This window comes from Ailuropoda melanoleuca, chromosome 18, assembly GCF_002007445.2.
Source record: "Ailuropoda melanoleuca isolate Jingjing chromosome 18, ASM200744v2, whole genome shotgun sequence".
Classification (NCBI taxonomy): domain Eukaryota; kingdom Metazoa; phylum Chordata; class Mammalia; order Carnivora; family Ursidae; genus Ailuropoda; species Ailuropoda melanoleuca.
The window spans coordinates 34,002,845-34,030,271 of record NC_048235.1 but is presented as its reverse complement, the minus strand read 5'-3'; the positions used below and the strand labels follow the sequence as shown (position 1 = coordinate 34,030,271).

The 27,427-nt window shown below is 36.9% G+C and overlaps 1 protein-coding gene across 6 annotated transcripts in view; it reads right to left on the bottom strand.

Moving 5' to 3' along the window:
• The window catches only part of NSD3 (nuclear receptor binding SET domain protein 3), a 112,661-nt gene that overhangs the window by 25,430 nt on the left and 59,804 nt on the right, over positions 1–27,427 (bottom strand). For 5 of the 6 annotated variants that reach the window (XM_034647704.1, XM_034647706.1, XM_034647708.1 and 2 more), the window contains 10 exons: positions 25,488–25,642; positions 23,424–23,939; positions 21,060–21,186; positions 17,470–17,570; positions 15,299–15,344; positions 12,224–12,354; positions 11,732–11,860; positions 10,497–10,623; positions 1,484–1,681; positions 858–1,031 (listed from right to left, as the gene is read on the bottom strand). In XM_034647704.1, coding sequence (XP_034503595.1) covers positions 858–1,031; positions 1,484–1,681; positions 10,497–10,623; positions 11,732–11,860; positions 12,224–12,354; positions 15,299–15,344; positions 17,470–17,570; positions 21,060–21,186; positions 23,424–23,939; positions 25,488–25,642 — 1,704 coding nt within the window. Of the gene's footprint in view, positions 1–857; positions 1,032–1,483; positions 1,682–10,496; positions 10,624–11,731; positions 11,861–12,223; positions 12,355–12,426; positions 14,397–15,298; positions 15,345–17,469; positions 17,571–21,059; positions 21,187–23,423; positions 23,940–25,487; positions 25,643–27,427 lie in introns of those variants that run through there. The other variant, XM_034647709.1, reaches the window with a different exon arrangement.

The following is a 27,427-nucleotide window of genomic DNA, read 5'->3' as shown; positions in this document are numbered from 1 at the left end:
GCCTGGGTGGCACAGCAGTTGAGCGCCTGCCTTCGGCTCAGGGCGTGATCCCGGTGTTATGGGATCGAGCCCCACATCAGGCTCCTCCGCTATGAGCCTGTTTCTTCCTCTCCCACTCCCCCTGCTTGTGTTCCCTCTCTCGCTGGCTGTCTCTATCTCTGTCGAATAAATAAATAAAATCTTTAAAAAAAATTGTTTTATTATAATACAGTTGAGATACTCTGTAAAACTGAATACTCTGTGTTATATTCAACTAAAGAAATTCTATTTTATATTTATCACGAGCCCAAGTTCACTGACCCCCTAGGGACACAATATTGTTTTTACTTTATCAATCTCTTGGCATACTTAAATATCAACAGGTGGCAAGTAAGAAAGCTTGTATTGCTGGCTCTTAGCTAACACCACCACATATGTTTTCTTGGCTGTATCCCATCAGGCCTTCCTCAATGCCAGACCAAAACATGATAAAATACAACATAAACAATTAAAAAATAAATGTGCTCATCATGCCTTCCAAGTGAAATCTCAATCAGCTGAAAACTCTGAAAACTCTGGATTAAAAAATATGACATGGGAAGAGTCTACTTTGAATAGAAGAATTTTTTGCAGAAGGGACTAGATTAATATTTTGATGTTCCATACAGGAACACTAAGAATTTATCTGTAATTCTAAGTCATTAAAAAAAATGCAGATATTAGCTTAATTTAGAGAAGAAATTAATATTCTAACAATTTGAATGTTTAATGTTATAAAAGGGATGACTGAAAGTGTTAATCTCTCAGGGATATTACTGAAACTCTAGTTTGATGGGGAAATATGCCAATGAACTCAAAGAGAAAGGACTGACACTCACCTCTCGCACAAACGAAACAAAAGCCTACATTTATGGCAGAGGAAGAACTGCTGCTCCGTTTGGAATGATTACTGCAGATGAGAATGTAGGAGGATACAAATATGCTGCCGGCAGCAATGCAAGCATCTCCGGAGTGATAGGCTACTGGACATCTCAAACATCGCATCATGCGACCTGTTTAAACACAAATCAGAAAAAACAAAATCCACATAATTAGGCACCAGATGGATATAAAATGAGTTTTTTGGAGTTGTGCTCTTTTGGGTTCCATGTGATGCTGTTACGGTTAAGATAATATTTTTCTCCACACGTGTGTTTCTGTCATTCCTACGCAGGACCCTGAATGCAGTGCCCATTGAGAGATCATTCAAAGAAAAACTTGTTCGCTCCAGTGCTGGAGAGATGGTGCTCTCAATGTCACCTGTGAAAGAAACTCTCAAGGGTAATTTTTAACATATGGAATTTTCTTCTCATGCTCTGAATTCGAACCTCATCTCTACTTATCACTATTGTGGCTGAATGGCTGTGTCTACATATGCATAGAGGGGTAATACCTAATACTCTTCAAAATAATTGTTTTATTTAAAACAAACAAACCTTAGTCTCCTTTTTTAGCTCTGTTTTACCTTTACTTGCTTTGTAGATGTCTTTCTCCACGGAACAGGCGGAGCAACAGTGCTGAGGACAGCGGAATCCTTTTGATTCAAAGATGGCAGTGGGGAATTTGCGGACGCAGGCTTCATGATAAAATTTCCCACAAGCACCAACAGAGCAACGCTTCACGTCTGTACCAGACACTTTACACGAAAAACATGCGTGCTGTCCTGAAAAATTGGTTGAGGAACACAGATTAAAGAAAATCTGATTAAAGCATATTCTTTTTAAATCCAAACAGCTAATGACATCAAAGAGCTACTCCCTGAAGAAACTCTACTATTATGTACAACAATTTCACATACAAAAAAAGGCATTGAAAATAAATGGTTAAATTAAAAGGTTACTTGTTTTGATTCATTTTTTAATTTTAATTTTAGTTAACATACAGTGCATTATTGGCTTCTGGCGTAGAATTCAGTGATTCATCACTTACATACAACACCCAGTGCTCATTACAAAAAGCGCCCGCTTTAATACCTATCACCCACCTAGCCCATCCGCCACCCACCTCTCTCCATCACCCAGCAGTTTGCTCTCTATAGTTAAGAGTCACTTACGGCTTGTTTCCCTCTCTCCTTTTTTTTCTTTTCCCCCTTCCCATATGTTCATCTGTTTCCTTACTTAAATTCCACATATGAGTAAGATATTTGTCTTTCTCTGACTTATTTTACTTAGCATAATACACTGTAGTTCCATCCACATTGTTGCAAATGGCAAGATTTCATTCTTCTTGATGGCTGAATATTCCACTACACGCACACGCACACCCCCCATCTTCTTTATCCATTCATCAGTAGATGGACATTTGGATTCTCTCCATAGTTTGGCTATTGTTGAAAATGCTGCTATAAACATTGGGGTGCATGTGCCCCTTCGAATCCGTATTTTTGTATCCTCTGGGTAAACACCTAGTAGTAGGAATTGCTGGATCATAGGTTAGTTCTATTTTTAACTTTCTGAGGAAGCTCAAAACTGTTCTCCAGAGTGGCTGCAGCAGTTTGCATCCTACCAAGAGGGTTACCCTTTCTCTGCATCCTTGCCAATACCTGTTGTGTCTTCTGTTGTTAATTTTAGCCACTCTGACTGGTGTGAGGTGGTATCTCATCATGGTTTTGTTGTATTTCCCTGATGATGAGTGATGCTGAGCATCTTTTCATGTGTCTGTTAGCCATCTGGATGTCTTCTCTGGAAAAGTGTCTATTCATGTCTTCCGCCCATTTATTAACTGGATTATTTGTTTTGGGTGTTAAGTTTGATAAGTTCTTTATAGATTTTGGATACTAACCTTCTATCAGATATGTCATTTGCAAATATCTTCTCCCATTCTGTAGGCTTCCTTTGAGTTTTGTTGATTGTTTCCTTTGCTCTGCAGAAGCTTTTTATCTTGACGAAGTCCCAGTAGCTGATTTTTGCTTTTGTTTCCCTTGTCTCCAGCGACATGTCCAGTAAGAAGTTGCTGCGGCCGAGGTCAGAGAGGTTTCTGCCTGTGTTCCCCTCTAGAATTTTGATGGATTCTTGTCTCACATTGAGGTCTTTCATCCATTTTGAGTTTATCTTTGTGTATGGTGTAAGAAAATGGTCCAGTTTCATTCTTCTGCATGTGGCTGTCCAATTTTCCCAGCACCATTTAAGAGACTTTTTTCCTATTGGATACTTTCCTGCTTTGTTGAAGATTAGTTGACCATATAGTTGTGGGACCATTTCTAGGTTCTCTATTCTGTTCCATTAATCTCTGTGTCTGTTTTTGTGCCAGTACCATACTATCCTGATGACCTCAGCTTTGTAGTATAGCTTGAAGTCCTGAATCATGATGCCTCCAGTTTTGTTTTTCTTTTTCAGTATTGCTTTGGCTATTTGGGGTCTTTTGTGGTTCCATACAAATTTTAGGATTGCTTGTTCTGGCTCTGTGAAAAATGTTGATGGTATTTTGATACGGATTGCATTAAATGTGTAGATTGCTTTGGGTCATACAGAAATTTTAATGATGTTTGTTCTTCCAATCCATAAGCATGGAATGCTTAAGAGGTTATTTAATAAATCTGGCTAGAATAATTGATTTGTTAGAATAACTGATTATCAATTTGGAGATAAAGCACTAAAAACAATGTAGATCTTCACTTCTCACCCTATAATAAAATTAATCCGTAGAAAACCCAGAACAGAATTTTTCAACATATGGGAGCTGAGAGTGGGAAGGTCTTCCCAACCAAGGATAAATAAAAGAAATTACCAAAGACATGACAGATTCCATTAGTCACTTACAATTCCCATATGTAAAACAGACATAAAATGAAAACTCATCATCCTAATACAAAACAGAAAATTACAGCTACATATCTTATTCAAACTGCAATAAATCAAGAACAAAGAGAAAATAATATTACCCACAGAGAAGATGATGACCTTCAAAGAAGCAACAGTAAGACTGAGAGCTGACAGCAAAGGAAAAATGGAAGTCAGAAAACAATGGGATGTTATCTCCACAGGGCTGAAAGAAAACTGTTACTAAGCCGGCATTTTGTTATGTTAGTCACCATACAGTACATCCCCAGTTCTTGATGCAATATTCCATGATTCATTACTTGCATATAACACCCAGTGCACCATGCAATATGTGCCCTCCTTAAGCCAGCATTCTATATCCAGTGAAAGCACTTTTTCTGAAGAATGAAGTGAAATTAATATACATTGGGGAGGATTAAAAAACCCAAAAGTTGTTTTTTGGAAAAAAAGATTAATAAAACTGATATCTTTGGCAAGAGTGACTAATAAAGGGAGAAAAGTCACCAATATTAACAATATGAGAAATGATACATCACTACAGATCTTACAACTATTAAAAAAATAAAAGGGTATCACTACATTTTTTCCAATAAATTTGAAAATTTACAGGAATGGGTAGATTCTTAGAAATGCATAATTACCAATACTTACACAAAAATAAATAGAAAATATGAATGGTTCTATAAAGTAATAAAAAAAATGGAAACTATAATTAAAAGCCTTCCTACAAAGAAAACTTTAAGCTCAGAGGGCTCTACTGGTCAATCTGCCAAACATTTAAAGTTAGAAATCATGTCAACTGGAATAGAATAGGTAAAAAAAAAAAAAAAAAAAAAAAAAAAAAAAAAAAAGGAACAGGGCAGATGTGGAAGGAAAAATACATGCCATAAAGATGACAAAGGATTATGTGTTGTTACAAAAAGAGTTCAGATATGGAGAAAATACATGCAATGTATAAGCAAAGGTAACGGAACAAGATTTATACAGAACTATAAATCAATACAGAAACAGAACAGCATAATATAAAAGTGGGCAGGGGCACCTCCCTGGCTCAGACAGCAGAGCATGTGACTCTTGATCTTGCGGTGGTGAGTTCAAGCCCCACACTGAGCCACAGGGCTTACTTAAAAATGACGGACTGAATGAATGAATAAAGTGGGCAGAATATGAAGAGGCAGTTTACAGAAAGCAGAGAGACAAAGAGCCAATAAACATGTGAAAAAAACCCTCAACTTCACTAGTAATCAGATAAATGCTCATTAAACCCAAGTAACATTTTAAAAATTCATCAAATAAGAAAAAAGAGTTTGATGATATAAACTGTTGATGGGGTACAGGAAACAGGTACTCTGTATATATCACTAGTAGGAGTTCAGGTTGGAAGGAACTACCTTAGAAAGCTACATGGCACTATCCACTAATCATACATTAACTTTCTGTGACCTAGAAATTCTGCTTTTGCTGTCTACTTTAGGGAAGACTTGTACATGTAAAAGGCTGTTGACTGAAGCACTGTTTGTAACTGCAAAGAACTGAAAGCAACTCAAATGTCCTTCAATAGGAGAATAGTTAAACTATAATAAATGTATACTATGGAACACTGTGTAGTAATTAAATAGAATGTATTTGTATTGACACAAAAAGAGCTCCAAGATACTGCAAAAAGCAAGCTTCAGAACAATACATTTTTGTTACAATACACACAAAAATGTTACATACACATGTGTGTTTGTGTGTGTGTACACACACACCTGCTTGAACTATAGTTATATTTTCATAAGACTGTATATATATATGTATATATATATATATACTATTTGTGTAAATAGAAATGAATTTAAAATACTAACAAATGCTAAGAACATCTTTACCACAACAATACACAAATGGAATGAACAGATCATTCACTAGAGACTCAATAAAATACAGAAAAACATATTTAGCTGTAAAAAAAGAACCGCAAATTATAACAACAATTTGTTATTTGTTTTGTTAGTCTTTGAAGGTAATTGTCTTTTCTGTGGGTAATTTTCTGTCTCTTTTATTAAGATAGGAGTTTTCATCGTGTGTTCATTTTACATACAGAATTTCAAGTGATTATTTACTGGCTATTTGGATATCATAGTGTTCAAGTCTTTTGCCCATTTTTCTTATAATGCTATAAAAAATCTGAAAGAAAAAAATGGAAGTTTTTTTCTAATGGAATAGTTTTTTGTTTTTATTTTTTACAGAAAGTTAGATTTTATTTTGGAAGTACCTGACCTTTACAAATTGGCTGAATTATAAAAATACTTTAAAATTAGTACTGACAATTGTGATGTTCAAATGTGTATTTTTTAAACTGGCTTTGTTGTAAATAACGTACAGTAGGGTTTTTTTTGTTGTCTTGTTACAAATACATAATTTCAAATTATATATTAACATGTATGTAGATATGAAAGTGACAGTATTGTTTAAAAGTAACTTTTAGAAATTTAAAAAATTAAAAGAAATTATTTTTTTTAAATAATTTATTTATTTATTAGACAGAGAGAGACAGCCAGTGAGAGAGGGAACACAAGCAGACGGAGTGGGAGAGGAAGAAGCAGGCTCCTAGAGGAGGAGCCCGATGTGGGGCTCGATCCCAGAATGCCAGGATCACACCCTGAGCCGAAGGCAGACGCTTAACGACTACGCCACCCAGGCGCCCCTAAAAGAAATTATTTTAAAGATTATGAGGTTTGACTTTACAGCTTTGCCAAAATGCATAAACTGTCCTATGTAAAAAAAAAAAAAAAAAGGCTTTCACTTGCATAATAATCAAAATAGGACTAATATAAATGAAAATTGTCATAATCAGTGACACTGTTACACTAATAGCTTAACTATCAAACTCCTTTGAGACTTAAGTTTAGACCCCTAGGACATGAGTGCTTCTAATATCCTCCCTTCTCAGTAGGACATTGTCTTCATTTACAATAATTAATAAGTAAACTTGATTGTTATACATTTTATTCACAAGGTCAAATGAAAGTGCTTTCTTTCCAAAAATCACATTTGTCTTAAACAATAGTAAGTGATAGTATAAGAACTTACTAGGCATGTATCCTATAATACTTTTTACATACAAAGTATCTGTCTTTTGATAAACACAAGAAAACTTTCTAAATGACCTTAAACAATGGTTTGAAATTTTTACTCCTAATCTGTTGGAAGGGTAACAAATTAGTATCAAAGTAAGTTTCATGTAATAATAAATCAAAAGCAATTTTCTAAAGATTTTATTTATTTATTTGAGAGAGAGAGAGAGAGAGAGAGAGTCTGTGTGTGTGTGTGTGTGTGAGCAGGGGAAGAGACAGAGGGGAGGGAAAGGGAAAGAATCTCAAGCAGACTTCCAGCTGAGTGTGGAGCTCAACATGGAGCTCAATCCCATGACCCTGAGATCATGACCTGAGCCAAAACCAAGAGTGGGACGCTCAGCAGACTGAACCACCCAAGTGTCCCCACAAGCGATTTTTAAAAAATTAAAAAAATAATTGTTTTTTAAACTGTGGTTAAAAATATATAAAATTTACCATTTTAACCATTTCTGAATGTACAGTTCAGTGAATTAAATACTCATTATTTTGCAATCATCACCACTATCTCCAGGAGTTTTTCATCATCCCATCCTGAAATTCTATACCCATTTAAAAAATAACTCCCCATTCCTCTCTCATAAAAACTAATAAAAAAAACAAAAACAAAAACAAAAAGAAGACAAAACAATAACAACAAAAAAACCATCGTGGTACAAACTGTTCTACTGTCTCTATAAATATGACTACTTTAGGTAACTCAATTAAGTGGAATAAAAAAATACTTGTCCTTTGTGACTACCTTATTTTATTCACAATCATGTCGTTGAGCCTCATCCATGTAATAGCATGTATTAGAATTTCACTTTTTTAATTTCATTTTTTTCATGTTAAAAATCATTCCACCGCATGTACACACCACATTTTATTTATCCATCCATTCATCAGTGGACGCTTGGATCATTTCCACCTTTTGGCTATTGTGAATAATGCTGCAGTGAACATGGGTGTACAAATATCTGTTTGAGTCTCTGCTTGCAGTTCTTTTGGGTATATACCCAGAAGTGGAATTGCTGGATCATACAGTTATTCTATGTTTAATTTTTTTTTAAAGGATTTTATTTATTTATTTGACAGAGACAGAGACAGCCAGCGAGAGAGGGAACACAAGCAGGTGGAGTAGGAGAGGAAGAAGCAGGCTCATATCAGAGGAGCCTGATGTGGGGCTCGATCCCATAACGCCGGGATCACGCCCTGAGCCGAAGGCAGACGCTTAACCGCCATGCCACCCAGGCGCCCCGTATGTTTAATTTTTTTAGGAACTGCCATAGTATTTTCCACGGAGACTATACCATGTTACATTCCTGCCGACAGCACACAAAGGTTCCAATTTCTCCATATCCTGACCAACGTTTCTTTTTATTTTTTTAATGATAGTCATTGTAGTGAGTATGAAGGGGCATCTCATGTGATTTTAATTTGCATTTCCCTGATTACTAATGGTATTGAACATTTTTCATGTGCTTATTGACCCATCTGTAGATCTTCTTTGGAGAAATGTCTATCCAAGTCCTTTGCCCAATTGGGTTGTTTGATTTTTTGTTGTTGAGTTGCAGTTCCTTATACATTCCGGATATTAATCCCTTTTCAGACATGGGGTTTGCTAATACTTTCTCCCATTTTGTGGGTTGCTTTTTCAGTCTGTTAATGATGTATCAAGATTTAATTTTGATAAAGTCCAATTTGGTTTTTTTTGTTGTTGTTGCCCATGTCTTTGGTGTTGTATCTAGGAAATCAATCTCAAATCCAATGTCATGAAGCTTTCCCCCTATGTTTTCTTCTAAGATTTTTATAGTTTTAGTTCTTATGTTTTAGTCTTTGATCCATTTGAATTAATTTTTCTATACTGTTGTTAGGTAAAGTTCACCTTCTTTCTTTTGTATGTGGATATTCAGGTTTCCCAGCACTATTTGTTGAAAAGACTGTCCTTTCCCATTGAATCATCTTTGCACCCTTGTCAAAAAATCATCTGACCAAATGTGTGAATGTTTATTTCTGGGCTCCCTATTCTATTCCATTGGTTTATACTTCTGTCTTCATGCCAGTAACACATTGTTTTAATTACTGTAGCTTTGTAGTAAATTTTTATTTTTCAAATTTAAAAAATTTATTATTATTATTTTTGCTTTGTAGCAAATTTTTAAATCAGGAAATAAGTCTTCCAACTTTGCTCTACTTAATTGTTTTTACAGCAAATTTCTCTTAAATTTTCTAATAGATGTGTACCAAATTAGATTATATCTAGACTTTGTTGGCAGAATTCTGCTCTGCTAGGTTCTGGAGAGTTAGGAGAAAAGCCCTCAGAGTATTCTAATTCCACGAAACACAGTCCTTCCTATCAGTAGTTTATACCAGAGATTGCAATTTAAGTGCTTAAAGGGGCCAGGCAGATTAGTAAATGACTGGAGTGATAGGATTTTTTTTTAAGATTTTATTTATTTATTTGACAGAGATAGACACAGCCAGCGAGAGAGGGAACACAAGCAGGGGGAGTGGGAGAGGAAGAAGCAGGCTCATAGCGGAGGAGCCCGATGTGGGGCTCGATCCCATAACGCCAGGATCACACCCAGAGCCGAAGGCAGACGCTTAACCGCTGTGCCACCCTGGCGCCCCTGGAGTGATAGGATTTTAGAAAAGGGAATGGCAGGGAATGTGGGGAACCAGGAATGCGTGCCTGGTCCATGTTCACACACTGAAAATACATTTTGAAGGCCAAATAAAACAATGTGCAGATAATCTGAACCCTGAGGCTGCCAGTTGGCAAACTGTTCAAAAATTTTACTGCAGAGTCTAAATATGATAAATAATATTTTATACAGGGGAAAACACAAGTTATATGTTCAAAACAGCTTTTATAGCTTAGTTTTTACATGTATATGTATGTGTCTGTGTTAGGATATATGACATATGAAATACAATCTTCACCCTACTTAGTCAAGGTGGTAGAAGGCAACAGTAAAGAGTAAGGACTCTGGGGTTAAGCTACTTCCTGGGTTTAAATCCCAGTTTCATTTTATGTTGTCTTTTGACTTTGGGTAAAGAGTTAAACTTTCTCTACAAATTGTTTTAATCGGTAGTAGTCTTTATGAGGCAGGGGGTAAGAAAAAATGGTGAAACCAAAGCCCCCAATGTCTAAAAAACAATTTCCAGTAGGTGGACCTTTCCAATAAAAATATAATCACCATGGTTATAGTTTGTGATTGATGCTTATTCCGGTCTGTTGAAGTCAAGGGACTTTAATCCAATTACCACAAAACTCTCAAACCCATCTAAAAAAGAATTCAATCTACATATTTTGCATAGTTGTTTCGATAAAACACAAATCCACAAATCCGTCTCAATGATTTGATAGATTTTATGGTAAAAGCACCAGTAGGAGGAAATTTGACGATAATATTGCTAACTACTCTTTTGATTTTAGGAATCCCAATCCCTGAATGGTCTTAATTTGTTGAAGTATCTATGGGCATGGAGGATGAGAGCTACATAAAAGGGGTAAGAGAATGAGATGTCATGGGGGATGCTGGCATGGCACATTCCTCCCTACATGTCTTTTCGCATCTACCAAACTAAGTAAACTTACCGGTTTTACATTCCACACAGATGAATTTTCCATCAGGGAGTGATGCCAATCCCAGGCACTCCAGGTGAAAGTGTTTGCAGCACTCTCCCTCACAAGGAATCAGAGAGTCACCAGAGCTTTCACAGATCTGTAATATGGCAAAAAGCAGTAATTCTTAAACTTTAGCAGACATTAGAATCACTTGGAGATTATTGGGTCCCCCTCCCACAGTTTCTGATTCAGCAGGTCTACGATGGGATTTGCATTTCTAACAAGTATTCTGACAATGGTGACGCTGCTGGTTCTTGGCCCTCACTTTAAGAACCATTGAAGTAAATTTTTTACTTTAATTTTTTTTAAGTTTTTATTTTAATTCCAGTTAGTTAACATAGTGCTATATCAGTTTCAGGCGTATAATATAGTGATTCAACAATTTCATATATCACCCGGGACTCAGCATGACAAAAATAATAAAAATAGGGGCGCCTGGGTGGCACAGCGGTTAAGCGTCTGCCTTCGGCTCAGGGCATGATCCCGGCGGTATGGGATCGAGCCCCACATCAGGCTCCTCTGCTATGAGCCTGCTTCTTCCTCTCCCACTCCCCCTGCTTGTGTTCCCTCTCTCGCTGGCTGTCTCTATCTCTGTCAAATAAATAAATAAAATCTTAAAAAAAATAAAAATAGAGGAAGACTCTTATATTTAATAAAAAAAAAGAAAAGAAAAGAAAGAAAGAAAGAAAAAAGAACCATTGAACTAGATAACTATTTCCAGACCCAATATGGTATAAAGTTTAAAAGGCACACTTGATCTTCCATGATTCCTTCTTTGGAATCTGTAATACTTTAACTTTTCTTCACAGGGCAAAACAGCATTTTTCAAAAAGGGTACATATACATTAAAAAAGGTAATACCAACTTAAATTTAAGAAAATGTTTTTGAAATAAATCATCTGCCATTTACCTTTTTTATAAGTAAGCTCTAGGCCAACATGGGGCTTGAACTCACAACCCCAAGGATCAAGAGTTGCATGCTTCACCTACTGAACCAGCCAGGACACCCCCCATTTACTTCTAATTAATAACTGAGTATCACAATGAAGACTGGCACTTGAACGTGCAGAAAAGAGCCCGAAATGGCTTTGACCTATAGCTTTAAAGTAATATAATTTAGAAAGATACTACTCTCCCCAGCAGGTTAAGTATGTTATTGGTGGAATATTATGGCAATGATTTCAAGCTGTCCGTCGCTTGCCTACCTGACACACAGTGTCCTTCTTACTGACTCCAAAGCCTCTTCTTGACAAACTTGAATCCACGGACTGCACATCAGAAACATCTGCGTCTGCAGTAGCGGAAGGGCTATCTACTTGCTTTCCAAAGCCTACCTACGTGGGAAACATAGCACTTTTTAAGAAAAATGAAACAAAAACTTTCTCAAAGCGAGGTGCTATGAAAATCCTAGCAAGATTTGCTCAAATAAACCTTGATACCTCTTTTTTTTCCTTTCTTTCTAAAACACCTGGATACCATATGCCTGATGTTTCAAGAGAAACTGTAGTTTAAAACACAGAAACTCTGTTACATACCAGATCAGCAAAATTAAGACATTTGTAAATTACAAACCAAAATGATTTGTTCTCTGAGTATTTAAAAAAAATCCTGATTTCCCCAAATAAGTCAGGCAAAGCATTTTGTTCATCTTGCGAAGAAAAAGAGAGCCATGTGCCCCAAGCCTTGAACATATTTACCTGCAGGTCACTCAGTCCTCTAGAATCGGAGTCAGACGTGTCTCTGTATGCTGAGCTAGTCATTTCTACATCAGTTGAGGCGCGACTCCTTTTCTTTAGAGGTTTACAGGAATCTGAAATCTCGCTGGCACCTTAACACAACATACTGAAATTAATCCTAAAATAGTGCTTAGGGTTTGTTGTTTTCATTTTTTTTTTTTTGGCGGGAGATTATTTCTTTCCCCAAACTCATCTGTAGTGTGGAAAAAGCACAGCTCTCTTTGTAACACTGAAGTCACGAGTCAAACTTCAGAAGCTTCTGACCTTCCTGATAGTGAGTGATTTAATTCACAACCGCTCTATTAAAACATTTAATTCAATGCTCCTGCTCTAAAGCTATTTTCAGTCAACAGAGCCTGAGTTCCAAGCTAAAAACCAATTCTATCAAAACTACAGGATAGCCGATTGATTTGGAGCAATCCAAAGAACCATTCAATTTGGAGGGGGAAGACATAAAACCCAACACACTGTGTAGCTTACAAATATGGTCGCAGAGACATCTCCATCTTGTTTTTATTAGGGATGTGACAAATCTTTGATTTGTATTCGATTCGTACACGGATAGTGCCATTTTCCCCCGAATTTTGCAATTCAGTTGATTATTGCCCCCCGCATAAATTTTGGATGTTCATAATTGTTCATCTGAGACTTCCTTGGTGAAGTGGCATTTATTGTGACCATTAACAAGTGCTGCAGCACATCTACATATGTCATGCCATTTAGGAGGCACATTGCTGAGGGTTGTAACGGACAATCAATGTTCAAGTGCAGCCAAATCACGAAGAGCTGGATGAGAGGCCTCTATGTGGAATTTGTGCGGGAAGGAATAAATATGAAAAAAAAAAAAAGGCAGAGAATAGTGTGGAATTTTTTTTTAAAACTGTGTGTAATACAAATCCAGCCAAAACAATAGTGCAAAAAGTTACAAAGCAACAATCTCTTGGGCTAATGCAGTATAGGCTATACAGAAACAGCCACGATGAAATGTGCAGATCAGGCACGGTGAATACCAGGGAACCAAGGAGACGGTTAATATTTCAACCCACAGTTTGTGTTTTGGATTTTTTTCCCCCAAAATTTCCATACAACAAACAGACATCTAGATCAGCCCAGCAAGCTATGGTGGAAGTGTGCACAGTCCAGAAGAGACCACGGAGAAACGAGTCTCCTGAGGCCATGAAGATCCGCAACAGGCTGAGTGAGAGTAGCACTTGGTATATAGCCATGTTCTGTGGTGGAGGATGTGGGCCTCTTTAGACTGCTCAGATTACTGGAACCTTGTTATCACATCCCATTCTACAAGTTTTTTCACTGAATGTTTCCTTACATCTATAAATGAGGGTGCCTGCCCATGTTAACGCTGATTAAAAAACACAAGTACACAAATCTATCTCCTTCATTGCTGGTGTGTGGACCCAGAACACCACCACAAAGTATTTCCTTGGCCTAAAAGATCACTGGATTAACAAGGAGTTTTAACAGAGGAACAGGAGTGCTGTACTGAGAGGCTTTCGAAGGGAAAACACAGGTACCGCCATTTCCGATGAGTTTCTGAAAATGCTAGAAAAATGACAGACTGCCAAAGACAGCTGCCATGCTGTTCTCCATGATAACGGCACTAATATTAAAAAAAATAAGAGCTTTTAATGATTGTAATGTATACAGTTTGGGCTGTTTGGCAAAACCCTGCAGATGTGCATTAATGATGCTTTATTTAAAAACAAAAAACAAAAAAAACAAAAACAGTCCATGTTGAAATTGATCAGTGTAAGTTAAACGATGGTTTTTTAGGCTGGACCCATGATTTAAGCTGTACCCATCCAGCTCAGACCAAAAAAAAAAAAAAAAAAAAAAAAAAAAAAAAAAAATCATCTGAATGTTAAAGCAATTGTTCAGAGTCTTGAAGAAGAAACCAGGCAGGAAAATGCCAATAATGATGATTGGCGAAATCAAAATCGAAAACAAAGAAACTGTTTATCGAGCCGCCGACAAAGAAATCTTGCATGGAGACTCCAAGTCTGGAGTTTCTGGGATGAAATTGTACAGGAATCTCAGTCCACAGTTTCCTCAATCGCTGCGGAGACGGAGCTGTCACTGAATCTGACAGAGCCCTGCACTCCCCGGTCCGCCGACCCTGTGGAATGGTGGAAACACAACGCAATCAGGCCTCCTAATCTCGCAGCGATCGCGATGTCTTTTCTTGGAGCTCCGCCAAGCAGTGTTCCCTCCGAGAGGCTGTTCAGTTCTGCTGAGGATCTCCACGGAGACCATCGCTGCAGACTTCTCCCCGAGAATGCAGAGAGGCTGGTGTTTTTTTTTTTTTTTTAATAATGCAATTTGCCCAGAGTAAACTACAGGTATTAAATACAGTTTGAACGATCTCACCAAAAACGCACGAATCATGCTATGGAGTTTGTACTGTAGTCAAATTGCACACAGAAAATACGGATATAAGTTTAAGGTTTCTTAAACTTTGTGCATATCTCAAATAGATTTGCATAAGGTAATCTAATAATGGCCATAAATATGCTACGAATCATTTTAATTAAAAAAAAAAGATTTTACAGCACTGTCAAAATAAATGTGGCAAGATTTTTTTCAATCAGGTTGTCTTGTCTGATTTGTCATAGTCCATGTTTGACAAACATTAATAGCTACTATTCGGTATTCAGTCGAATACCAAAAAAAATGGATTCGTCACATCCCTAGTTTATAAACCAGTGAAACCCCAGAATCTTACGGAGAAAAGGTGGAAACAGTATCAAGTCTACATGGTGTTCTCCAATTTACCAAAACAAGTAAGACTTTACACATGGAGGTACAGAATAAGATCAACTCTAACACACACACACACACACACACACGTGCGCACACACACACACAAACCAGGAAATACTTCAATTTCACACAAATTTTTGACTGAAGAGCAACAACAGTGATTTACAGAGACAAACAAAAATACATGAAGTACAAATAAGTAATTCTTAAAAATTGGTTTTAATCAAGGAAATGCAAGGCAACATTATAATAACTCACCTTTCTGTAATCCAGTCTTCACTGTAGCTTGAGGAACTGTTTCAACCTGTTTGGACAGAAAAATATACCATTAACAAGAATTTTTTTTTACACTTTTAATTAACAGGGAAAAAAACAGTACTTCCATCAGTCTAAGTAATGATGAGTGATTAATGTATCTGAAATCTGAACTCCGTCCCATCTTCTGGGTAAAGTTCTCTGTCTCAAGGTCAGGGAGGGTTTAAATCCTAGCTTCCTATGCTGAATTCCAAGTGACAACACACAGCCACATGCTCTCTAGCAAAGACTTTTCCCACCATTCCCTTGGTATATGAAGAGAACAAGAATCCTTTCTCAGTGTCTGGGAGGCAGGAGAGGGGTTGTTTCTGCAACCAGCCCCGATGTTGCTATAAACCCCTCCCGCCCCAAAGACGTTAGGATAAATTTTTACTTACTATGATACTCAGGTTAATGTAACTCACGCCACTTTAAGACCCTTCCGCGCCTGCACTCACAGCTAAGTTGCTGGGAATCAGGACCCTCTCTGTAGAGAGTGCTACAGGGCTCCATACAGCTGGAAGCTCAATACTTTTGCTGCTAGTACAAACTTAAGAAAATAAGTTTGTGATATTGCAAAAGCACTTTCTTGAGTGTCTTATGAACAGTGTCTTGATCCTACATTAGGAGAGCGAGATCAGAAGTTATTCTGCCAATGTATATGTAAAACACGTGGTAATTTGAGGCTTGAACCATTGGAATTAAAGAAAGGATGCTGTTTGGAGGAGTTCCTGTTTTAGCTATGAATTGAATTTTATGTTTCTTTAAGATGTGGTGAGATATGCATGTTGAAACACATTTTGTAAATATTTAAGGATTGTTCTAAGCTTTTTAAAAAAAATTTTATTTTTTTTACAACAGGTAAAAAAACATACAACAGAAGCGCTTTTATAAGATACAATTAGTAATACAAATATAAAATCTTCTAAACAATCACTGTTATTGTTCTACTACTAACTATAACACAGTGGCATTAACAATTTGTCCCACTTTTTATACTCATTCTGCTTATTAAATTTAAACTGGTCACAGACTGAATTTGGGAACCAGCTGGAAAAATCACAACCTCGTTTTGGTAATGAATGCTATAGATTTGCAAGAACTTAGAAAGATTTTTTGGAATATAATTTCCTAAGTATGAAAGTTAATTATGGTAAATGAATGACAAATTAGTATATTATTTAAATTTTAGTTAAATGTTTCTGGGAAAACTGTTTTACATGCTTGGAGATACCATGAGCACCCACAAAAATCACGTTTTAAGTTTGGAAGTTATGAAGGAAATAATTTGAATAGAAAAGTCCACACTCCCATATTAAGTGGCTTTAAAAATATAAAGCTTATTGGAACTAATACTTTTCAGAATTCTTTTTGTTCAATAGCAGCTGTCTGGGCTATAGAAAATGGATATTCTTCCACTTTAAAAAATCAAGAAAAATTCTTATTGTGAGTTTAATTTCAAGGAATACTGGTTTCTAAAAATTTCTTTGAACAGGTAATTTAATATGCATATTACTACGTTGATTACACTGGTTTAATACCCTTCAGTCAAATGTTCCTCCCCTTTTTTGTTCTTACTTAAATGGTGTTTCTGATAACCCAATCACAGGTGAGTGCCATTCCACTGGGAAAATTAACATTCCAAAAAATCTGTGATACCAACAGAAAAACCAGATCATCTATGATTATCTGTGTCTTAAATATAACTTTCATAGTTAAATTATTCTGATTTGTTTAAAAAATAAAAACAATACATACCAGCAGCTTAAACAAAAAATCAAAATTTAAAAGGGCAGGGGGGACTCAATGATGGTTCCAAATAAAAATCATGAAAACATGAAATCATTTTGCTCATAACAGAAATTTCAAAATAAATGTGAGGAATTCTTTAAGAGTCTTGTACCACTGGCTTCCCATCTCCTGAAGCCTGACTATTTTCTGTGAGAATGCTTGAAGCAGAATCACAGGGATGGTTGTATTAGAATTGGGCACTGGAACTCACCAGGACAGAAGCATAAGATAGTCCAGAAAAAGGAAACCCAGTTTGGGGAAAGTTTCTCTTTCTTTTAAGATACCATATAAGCCACAACATTTACAAATACAATGTTTTAACTCTCTACATGTAGGAAGCCAACCTGCTCCTTTTTGATCTTCTTCTTTGGCACAACCTCGGTGGATTTCTCTGATTCAGAACGAGTTCTAATCGATCTTCTCTGTTGCTTCTTTTCTACTGAGCCTAAGAGGTGATTTAAAGGAACAAACAAAAACTCATTTAAGAATGACTTGACATTCACGTAATTAAGATTTGACCCAATTCCCTGCTTTTCTTATCCATTACTTTGTTTTATAATTGTTTTGTTTTACTTTTTGGTCTTTCAATTATAAATCACTAAAAATTCAATCAGTACCACATATTTTTCATTTTAACAAATGAATTAAACTAATTCTATATGTAAGATGTTTAACGGTGCTTGGTGTACCTATATGAATTTTTGCTACTGTTATATTATTAACAACAACAGGGGAAAAAGGCACAAAGATGTGGCCAAAACCAAATCGTTAATTTGGATGTCAAGGGACTTGTTTTGCTTTAGAAATAATGAGTCACAAAAACTTCAAAACAAGTTAGCAAGGTTTTTCATGTTAAATAGTAAAACAGAAACTATAATATTGTTAAACAGTAAAATTCTTTAGAAGTAAACAGAAAAAAACTCACATGGACCCCATTTTGGACAGGATAAAACTTAGAGTGAAGACCACAACTGGAAAGAACACTAAGGCAGGAATGATTCATCCTCAATTCTGAGAAGGAATGATGCCTGCAGCGCAGCTGTTCTCCATCTTCTCAGCGCTCAGACCACCTACATGGTCCTTCCTACATAATAATCCCTCTTCCACACCTTGCCACGGGAGAAAGCTCTTATCAAAGCAGGCAGAAGCTACTTCAATAAAACCTTCCACATTACCTTTATATTTTGTGGTTTCATTGTTCTTGTCTATGTGTAAATGGTTTCCTTCACCTTAGTTCAAAGCCAACACAAAGAAGGATCCCACTACATCTGTTTTGGGGAAGAAGGATACTAACATATTGTTCCTGAGCTGTGATTTCTAGCAGAAAAGTCACAAATGAAGGTGTTCGCTCCCTCCTTCATGCTCACTCTGCTTCTTACACTGATGGAAATGTTCACTAAGACAACAGATATCCTACCCTCACAGGCACCTGAGTATCCCAGAAATCCAGACTTTAGTATAATCATCAATATTCAAGTACCTATCAGGGAAGAGGAAAATGAAAGCAGAACTGCTTAAAACAAACAAAATAGTTTTACTTGTTTTGAGGATGACAACGTAACTGTTCCATTAAGTACAGATGGTATTTGATCTATTATCTTATAGAAAATAAGGCAACAGGACTTCTTATAACTGTTCTGAAAGCTACCCGAAAAACACATGAAATCTACTACATTTAAAACCACTAAAAAGTACTGCATTTATGTTCTAAGAGAGAGGAGGTGAGCATCTCTGGATTTGGAAAATAGCTTGGAAATCTAGTATAAAGGCAAATACAATTCTTCAAATCACAGAAATTAGCAGTGCCACACACTCTATGCGCTCCCCCTAAATTTACTAAGGAAAGGCTCCAGAATTCTCCCTAAGTAGTTAACACCAACTGAGATGATGATACAACTGGTTTCCGAAGGGAGATCAAGTCTTTTTTCTCACTTTTCAACTACTGAAGTTATTTCCACAAGAAGCAAAATGGTCATTTAAAAAGGCAAATTACTCTCATCAACCACAGCTGGTAACCAAATTTAAACCAAAGTCAAAGCTTTAGAGCACTCATTAATTTACAACCTAAATATAGTGCCTGCCTAAAGAAGGAACTGAGCTCTTCCCAGATATAAAGAATTAGAACCTTCCACTTTACCTTTCACTTAAAAAAAAAAAATCATAGCAAAACTTAAATCTTACAGTGAAAATTTCAGACTACATGAAAAGAAAATGTTCAGTAGCTGAGGGGAAGGAAAAAAATAAATTCTATTAAAAATAAAAGTATAGGGACGCCTGGGTGGCTCAGTCAGTTAAGTGTCTGCCTTTGGCTCAGGTCATGATCCCAGGGTCCTGGGATTGAGTCCCGCATCAGGCTCCTTGCTCACAGGGAGCCTACTTCCCCCTCTGCCTGCCATTCCCCCTGCTTGTGCTCTCTGACAAATAAATAAAATCTATAAAAAATAAAAAATAAAAGTATAATATTTAAGATCAATCTAATATGAAGAGTTTACTTTCTCCCTAATAGGAGAAGGTAGATATTTAAATAAAGATCCCCCTAGGCTAAGTATCACACTTAAATCAGACAAATTACAACAGTTTAGTGTAAAGAAAGATAATAAAATTGATGTACCTGACTATGGAGAGCTGAGGCCAAAAGATTCTTTTAATCTTCAAAGAAGGGAACAAACGTTTTCAATTATGGCTAATTAATGCAAAACTTTTAAGTCCATTTATTCATTTCTTTAACATCGTAATTTCATTTTTTTATACAGTATTGTGAAATGATACAAGTTGCAAATCTGGTCTTGGACTTTGTTACTCTCTTCTTACTTTAATGCAGCTTCCCTTCCCAACTCAATTTTGGATAAAGGCGTGATGTTTTGTATGCCCCATCCAATGTATGCCCCATCTCCCTTGCCACCACCTCTCCCTGTCTTGTAGCCCCTCTCACTTTTTTTTTTTTTAAAGAAAGCTAGCCCAAGTTCTTTCCTGAACAATGATTGCTTTTATTTTAGCTCTTATAATAACAAGAATCTTACTCAAAGTTTCCCTTACCAAAATATTTGCCCCTTAGTGCCACTCAATCACAATTCTGCCTGAGTTACTACCTATTCAAGGCTACTACCTTAGTTCTCAAGACTTTAATCCTTCTAGAAAATTACTTGGTCCCTTCTTTGATTTGATTCCAAAATTTTTTTAAAAGAACAAGGTGAAACAAACTCCTTTCTCCTAAACTAAGATTCCAAATGACCAAGCCAGCTGACAACCTAACTCTTTTCTTGATGGCTGTATGAAGCAGTAATACTGTTATATAAACCAAACCCACCAGACACTCAGTTAAACTATAAGATCCTTAGTATGCCAGTCCCTTAACAAAAATTACTTTCACCATTCCAAAGGCACAATCTTACTGAATATAGGCATTTCTCTTTTAAACAAGAATAATATAGTTTGATTTTCAACTCATGGTGTCTGTTAATCAGAGAACAGATCATAATAGAAGAGTTAGGCCCTAGTCCCCTGCTTATTAACATCTAGTACACCTAAGAATAATAAAAAGAGCACGGGCATCTGTCAATTAATTTCTAGTAAGAGATGAAGGAGGAAATGGTAAGAATGTGTTAGAAAAGCGAAGCTGTTGTTTTCATGCAAAGAGAGATAGTCAAATGGTGCATTTACTCAGATGTATACAGATTTCATAACTATACTCTTTTAATTACAGAGCCTTCTTATTACTTAAACTCCTGTAGGAAAACTAACTTACCATGAATAAAGCTCCCTAGCCCCTAAACCATTCCTTCCTATTGAAGTTATTGCTTTTATAACTCAATTTTTTTAAATATAATTTGATTTTGATAACTAAGATTTCTTAGGAACACAGCTACCAATGTTATAGCAGAACAGAACCATGACCTCTCAAAATGCGTCTATATCCTCTTCATTCCTTACTCACCTGTAGGTCCAGATGTTGCTTCAGGAGATGATACATTCTGAGTTGCCTTTTCATTTCTCTGGTTTGGTGTAGAAATTATAAGTCTGTCCTGTCCCCTGACACTTATTTCCGTTTTGTTACCAATTCCCTTTAAAATAAGGCAAAATAAAAAATAGCTGATTACCAGGAAAATGGCATCATTCGCTTACAAAGACAGCTTAAGATGGTCATGATTTGCTTGAATTTTACATGGTCTTTGACTGCAGTTAATTTATCATCTTTGCCATTACCAGAGCAATTTTATTAAGTCATCAGGATGTATTCTAAAATGTACGATGAGATTATGTGAGAAAAAAAATGACTTCACATGAGGCATATCACTAAAAAATGAACCTGTGTCACCTAGTTTTCTGTCAAAAACAAAATGTTTTCTGGTTTGAATAGTCTCTCCCTTTACCTCATCACAGGAAAAGAACTTGAGTCATTTTCATTTGGTTAAGTACCCTCTACACAGATCAAAATGTCAACATGTCTTAAAAGACAAGAATATCCTTAGATACAGAAATCTGACATTCATGATGACCAAAATGTGTACCCAATAAGCAATTTGGAGCAGATATAAGGCAGCTACAATTACAGCTCTCATTTTAGGTATTTTTAACATAATGAAATAAAGGAGTGGTTTGTAAATATATGTATTTTTTTAAGTTTCTTTTTTTTTTTAAATATTTTATTTATTTATTTGACAGAGAGAGAGAGAGAGAGAGAGAGAGAGCACAAGCAGGGGGAGCAGCAGTTAGAGGGAGAGGGAGAAGCAGGCTCCCTATTGAGTAAGGAGTTACATGCGGGACTGGATCCCAGGACCCAGGGATCATGACCGGAGCCGAAGGCAGATGCTTAACTGACTGAGCCACCCAGGCACCCCAATATGTGTATTTTTAAGGTCTTCATTTTTAAAAGATCAGTTTTGGGACAACTGGGTGGCTCAGGCAGTTAAGCGCCCAACTCTTGATTTTGGCTCAGGTCATGATCTCAGGGTCCTGAGACTGAACCCCCCCAGCAGGGGGAGTTTGCTTGAGATTCTCTCTCTCCCTCTGCCCCTCCCTGCCTGCCCCTCATGTATGGGGGCACTCTCTCTCTAATAAATTTTTTAAAATTAAAATAAATTAATTAAAAGACAACTTAATCTCAAAATTCATTTAAATAGCACTCTTTGGAGTGGGGTGACAAAGCCTGATCTGTATAACCAAATGCAGAGAAAAACTAGCTCCAAGAATGAAGCCAATTTACATTAAAAAAAAAAGATGCAAAGTACTCATTTGTTATTCCAAGCTGTCAGCAGAACCACGTGGAGACTGTAACTTAAGTCTTTCCAAGTAGTTCAGTCTTACTGAAATCAGCTGCGCCTACAGTCAGAAACAAACTAACCGAGAACCCTTCTACTTCTCTCTAGTAAAATATTATCACTGGCGCACCGGGTGTCATACATAAGTGTTCAATCACTAAATCCCACACCTGAAACTAATATCACACTGTATGTTAACGACCAGGAATTTAAATAAAAACTTGGAAAAATACATCACCAATAAGGCATACCTACATTTAATTATTTTCATGTGCATCTGACAATATTAGGAAATAAGCAGATTTCTTTAAAAGCACATGCCCATGGAGTGCCACTAAATCCAATTCATAAGCCCACAACTGTGAGAAGGCTTTGGAGGACAGTGAAGAGGTATATGGAATAACATTACAAATGTTATGACACTGTTTTAAAGTCTAAAAGCTGAAATATAAGTGCCCTAAATGGAGGTTCAGGGCTGGCTGATGGAGGTATTGAATTTGAAGAGGTATTTTCACCCCATTACCCACGCTATCACCAGTTAATTGTTAAAGAACACACACAGTTCTGGAATTTCCTTAAAATGCATTAGCCAACGTGAGCCTAACAAAACTGCCGGTGCAACCAAACAGATCAGCAGGTATAATTAGTACAATGGTTAATTCAGATAACTGACAAAAATAATTTAATAAGCACACTTTGCAGCTAAGAAAAACTAACTATACAAACTAGAAACAGGCAAAGTGCCGAGTTTTTTTCCACAACTTTAGGGAGCTAAGCTCAATTTTGGCTGCACCGCTCAAGATTAATCTAGTACAGATGGGGCTATTACAAAAGAGGGAAAAAAAGAAGGAAAACATAGCCTTTTTGCCTGTCTTTTTTGCCCCCTCTTAAACACAGTAAACTGTACATTTCAACTGCAGCAGATAAAAGGGTATTTAAATTACGACCTTGTGTTGTTTGCGGGGTTTCTTTTTAAACGTCCAGGCTGACTACTTATTAAGTACTATTCCCCCAAAACACCCACGTAAAAAGGAGGGTACCTTCGTTGAATAAACAAACTGATCGATAAATTTCCCATCTCCTGTAGCATTCTGAAGAGCAAACACTTGTTCAATCTTCACAACTGGAGACATATTACACTTCTGCAAATCCAGGCTCCCTTTGTGCATTGTAATAGAAGCTGGTAAAGATTTCCTGGCGGCGGCCGTTTTCCAGGCTATTTTAACAGGAGGTGGGTCTTCCTCTTCCACGCTCGTGTGCCGCCTCTGGCTCTGTCTCCGAATTTCAGTACTTGAGAGTGAGGAGGCCACCTCACCTGCATTGGTCTGTTCCGGCTGAGTATTCAGCACTGACCTTGGTCTTCGGGTTTTCTTAACTTCGGCTTTGGAGGCGACATTCTTTTTTGCTTGGGACAAAGCCTCCTCAGGCTGTTTATCAATATAGATAAAAGTATACTGTTCTATTCTTTCCTCTCGGGTCATTTTCAATGCCTTCTCTGCATGGGCGATGCCGATATCCCACTGAGCACGTTCTCTCTGAGGTCGGGGTTTCCGAATCTAAAAAAAGACCCAGGCATATAAAAGACACAGGCATTATCGGATACACTTCAGTCTAATTGGTACATTTAAACCAACATGTACTTTCCATGTGATCCTGTCATCATTCCAGGTAACATAAATAAATATCTTCAGGTTCTTCAGTCAAATTTATGAGATATTCTAAAACTCCCTAACTTTGATAAGTCAGTATTACTATCAGATGATATGCAGGTCTACTCTCTTTAAATATTCTTTTTCATTGACCACTCTGTTGCACAAGTCCCTCAAAGAGGGGGCCGTCCTTCTCACGTTATGTTCATAAAAAGCTAGCAAAGAGGGCAAAGGGAAGAGAGATTGCAGAACGATTACTTGCAGTGGCGAATAAAACACTAACCTTAAAAATGACACCCTGAAGCTCAGGGGTGCTACAGAGATCACAACAAAGCAAATGGCAGAGTCAGCATTTGAAGCTGTGCTGGTGGTTTGTACCATAATGCAAACAGGGGCAGAATGGAGAGAAAGGAGAGAGCCCAGAGGAACAAATGAAAGTTGACAAGACACAGGAAAGAAGGGATGTATGAGAGAAAAAATAAACCTGAACCAGCTTCCATAGGTCTCCTTCACTGTTGCTCAGAAGACTCTGAGTTGGCAAGTGAGATAAGAAAACTTTGAATAAAAAGTATGTGAGATGACTAAAGCCATCAGGAATTATCTAGGAGGTTGGACTGAGGTAGCCCAAAATTAGCTAATGAAACTCTGAGAAGGGATGGTATATGTGGAATGCTGATGTATAAATCTGTAAAATGTCTGATAAAATTAATCAAAATCCTCTGTGATCAAATTTAGCTTTTAAAGTATAAAAATATGACAAATTTCTGAATCACAAGAGACCCCCCCTAAAATTAGTTGAGTTTAAAAATGTCAACCAGATAGATTATCGGGAGTTGATGTCATAATTCTAAAATATCCACCACCACAAACGTATTTCTTGGTTCCCTCACTAAGTGTGACCTTGCTTGAATCGGTTACTTAAGCTGTCTGTGCCTCGATTTCTTCATCTGTAGAAAGGGGAATAATGGTATCTACCCCACTTAAGTTGTTATGAAGATTAAATGAATTAATACACACAAAATGCTTAAAATGGTGCCTGTCTCACAGCAGGTGCTCACTAAATATTTTAGAAACTTTACTTTCACAAAACAATTTTACTAGATAAGAATAAAGGGAATTATGTAAAGATAATGAAATAGGGAAAAAAACACAAAACTCCCTGGCAAAATCCACACTTCACTACCATCTACTAGTCTTATGTACACTAATTCAATTCAAAAATAGAATCCAACACTGTATTAAGCAAAGTTCAAGTTTTTAATAGTATTCTGATGTTGTTTATATGAAATATAAAATTTATTGACATACAATAAATTATTAAAACTGAACTTAGGTTAAAATAACTCATTCTAACAACGATCTGAATTCAAGTATGAAAACTTCTACTAAATTACTAAGTCCTCTACAAACCATATTTGATTGGTAAAGTTAATATGCTTTTATTTCCACAGATACCTTTTGTTTCTCAGAGTGATTGCTGGCTTGTTTGGTTGCTTCAGCCAATAGTTCTTCATACTGTTTATGACCTTTATACTCTCGTACTCGCTTTTCATGAACCCATGCCCTCTCCGGTTGGTTGCTAAAAAATTGGACGTGATATTCCCGGGCACCTGTAAGCAAAAATTCTTATTAACCATTTCAGAACATAAGCATCACGTATACTCTGCCAAAAACATGAACCTAAGCTAGGTTCCCTAGCATCACTCCTACTAAAACCTGCATGCTTTGGATTGTCCAAGGATATAATCCAACACCTCCCAATTACACAACTAGTAGTTACTGTAAAAAATCATTCCCAAATAATTAAAATTAGTCCAGCAAGTCTTAAGAAGAAGAAAATCAGAAATTCTACTAATTATCAGATTTGTTACCTTGGTTACACAACTTATTTTTGCTTGTCTCAAACCTTTTTAGAAACAAATCTGGGAATAAATAAATAACTTTTTCTTCAAAAAATGTGTAACGGGCACCTGGGTGGCTCAGTTAGTTAAGTGTCTACCTTCGGCTCAGGTCATGATCCCAGATTCCTGGGATCAAGCCCCATGTTGGGCTCCCTGCTCAGCGGGGAGTCTGCTTCTCCCTCTCCCTCTGCCCCCCCCAACCCCGGCTCATGGGCACTCTCTCTCTCAAATATAATCTTTAAAAATATATATATAACATATTTTCTTGGACTTTGAAAGTGCCAAATTGCTTTTCTGGCTATATGAAAGTGGGGTATACAGACTTGGGGGTGGAGAAGAGGCCACTGACTCTTTCAGGGATCCTGTGAGCTCAAAACTATCTTCATAATAATCCCAAAATGCTATTGTCTTTTCAATGTGTTGGCATTTGCACTTCATAGCGCAAGAACAATGGTGGATAAGACTGCTGGCATGCTAGCACAAATAAAGACGATGAGAGACACCAAACTATACCAGTATCACATTCTTCACAGCCATATACTGGCAGCTAAAACAAAACAAAACAAAAAGCCAGTTCCATTGAATGTCCTTGATGAAGTGGTAAAAATGATTAACTTCACTAAATTTCAATGCTTGGATACTGTCTTTTTAATATTCTCCATGATGAAATGGGAAGTATGCATAAAGCACTTTTGCTTATTGAAGTGTGACAGTTACCTTGAGGAAAAGTACTTGTGTGATTGTTTGAGTTGCAAGATCACTGGCCACTTTTTCATAAAACATCATTTTTATTTGAAAGAATGACTGACAGAAAAACTATGGTTATTTGAACTTGGGCATCTGGCAGGTATTTCCTCAAAAACGAACAAAACAAGTTTACTATTTCAAAGAAATCAACTGACAGTATTTGTTGCCAATGACAATATTTGATCTTTCAAGGAAAAATTAGAATTTTGGAAAACCTGAGTCTTCCAACTTCCCAATAATCAAAGAATTTTCTGATGAAATAACTGGTCATATAAACTAATGTGATTTTAAAAATATCTATAGAGGATGGGGCCCCTGGGTGGCCAGTCGATTAAGCACCCATCTCTTGATTTCAGCTCAGGTCATGTCATGATCTCAGTATGGTGAGATTGGAGCTTGCTTGAGATTCTCTCTCCCTCTGCCCCTCCCCCTGGCTCCTGTGCACACTCTTGATCTAAAGAAAAAGTATATTATATCGGGGCGCCTGGGTGGCACAGCGGTTAAGCATCTGCCTTCGGCTCAGGGCGTGATCCCGGTGTTATGGGATCGAGCCCCATATCAGGCTCCTTCACTATGAGCCTGCTTCTTCCTCTCCCACTCCCCCTGTTTGTGCTCCCTCTCTCGCTGGCTGTCTCTATCTCTGTCGAATAAATAAAATCTTTAAAAAAAAAAAAAAGAAAAAGTATACTATAGAAGGATGTGTCAACATTTGGAAGATATATCACACTTGGTAAAGATAATATTTTT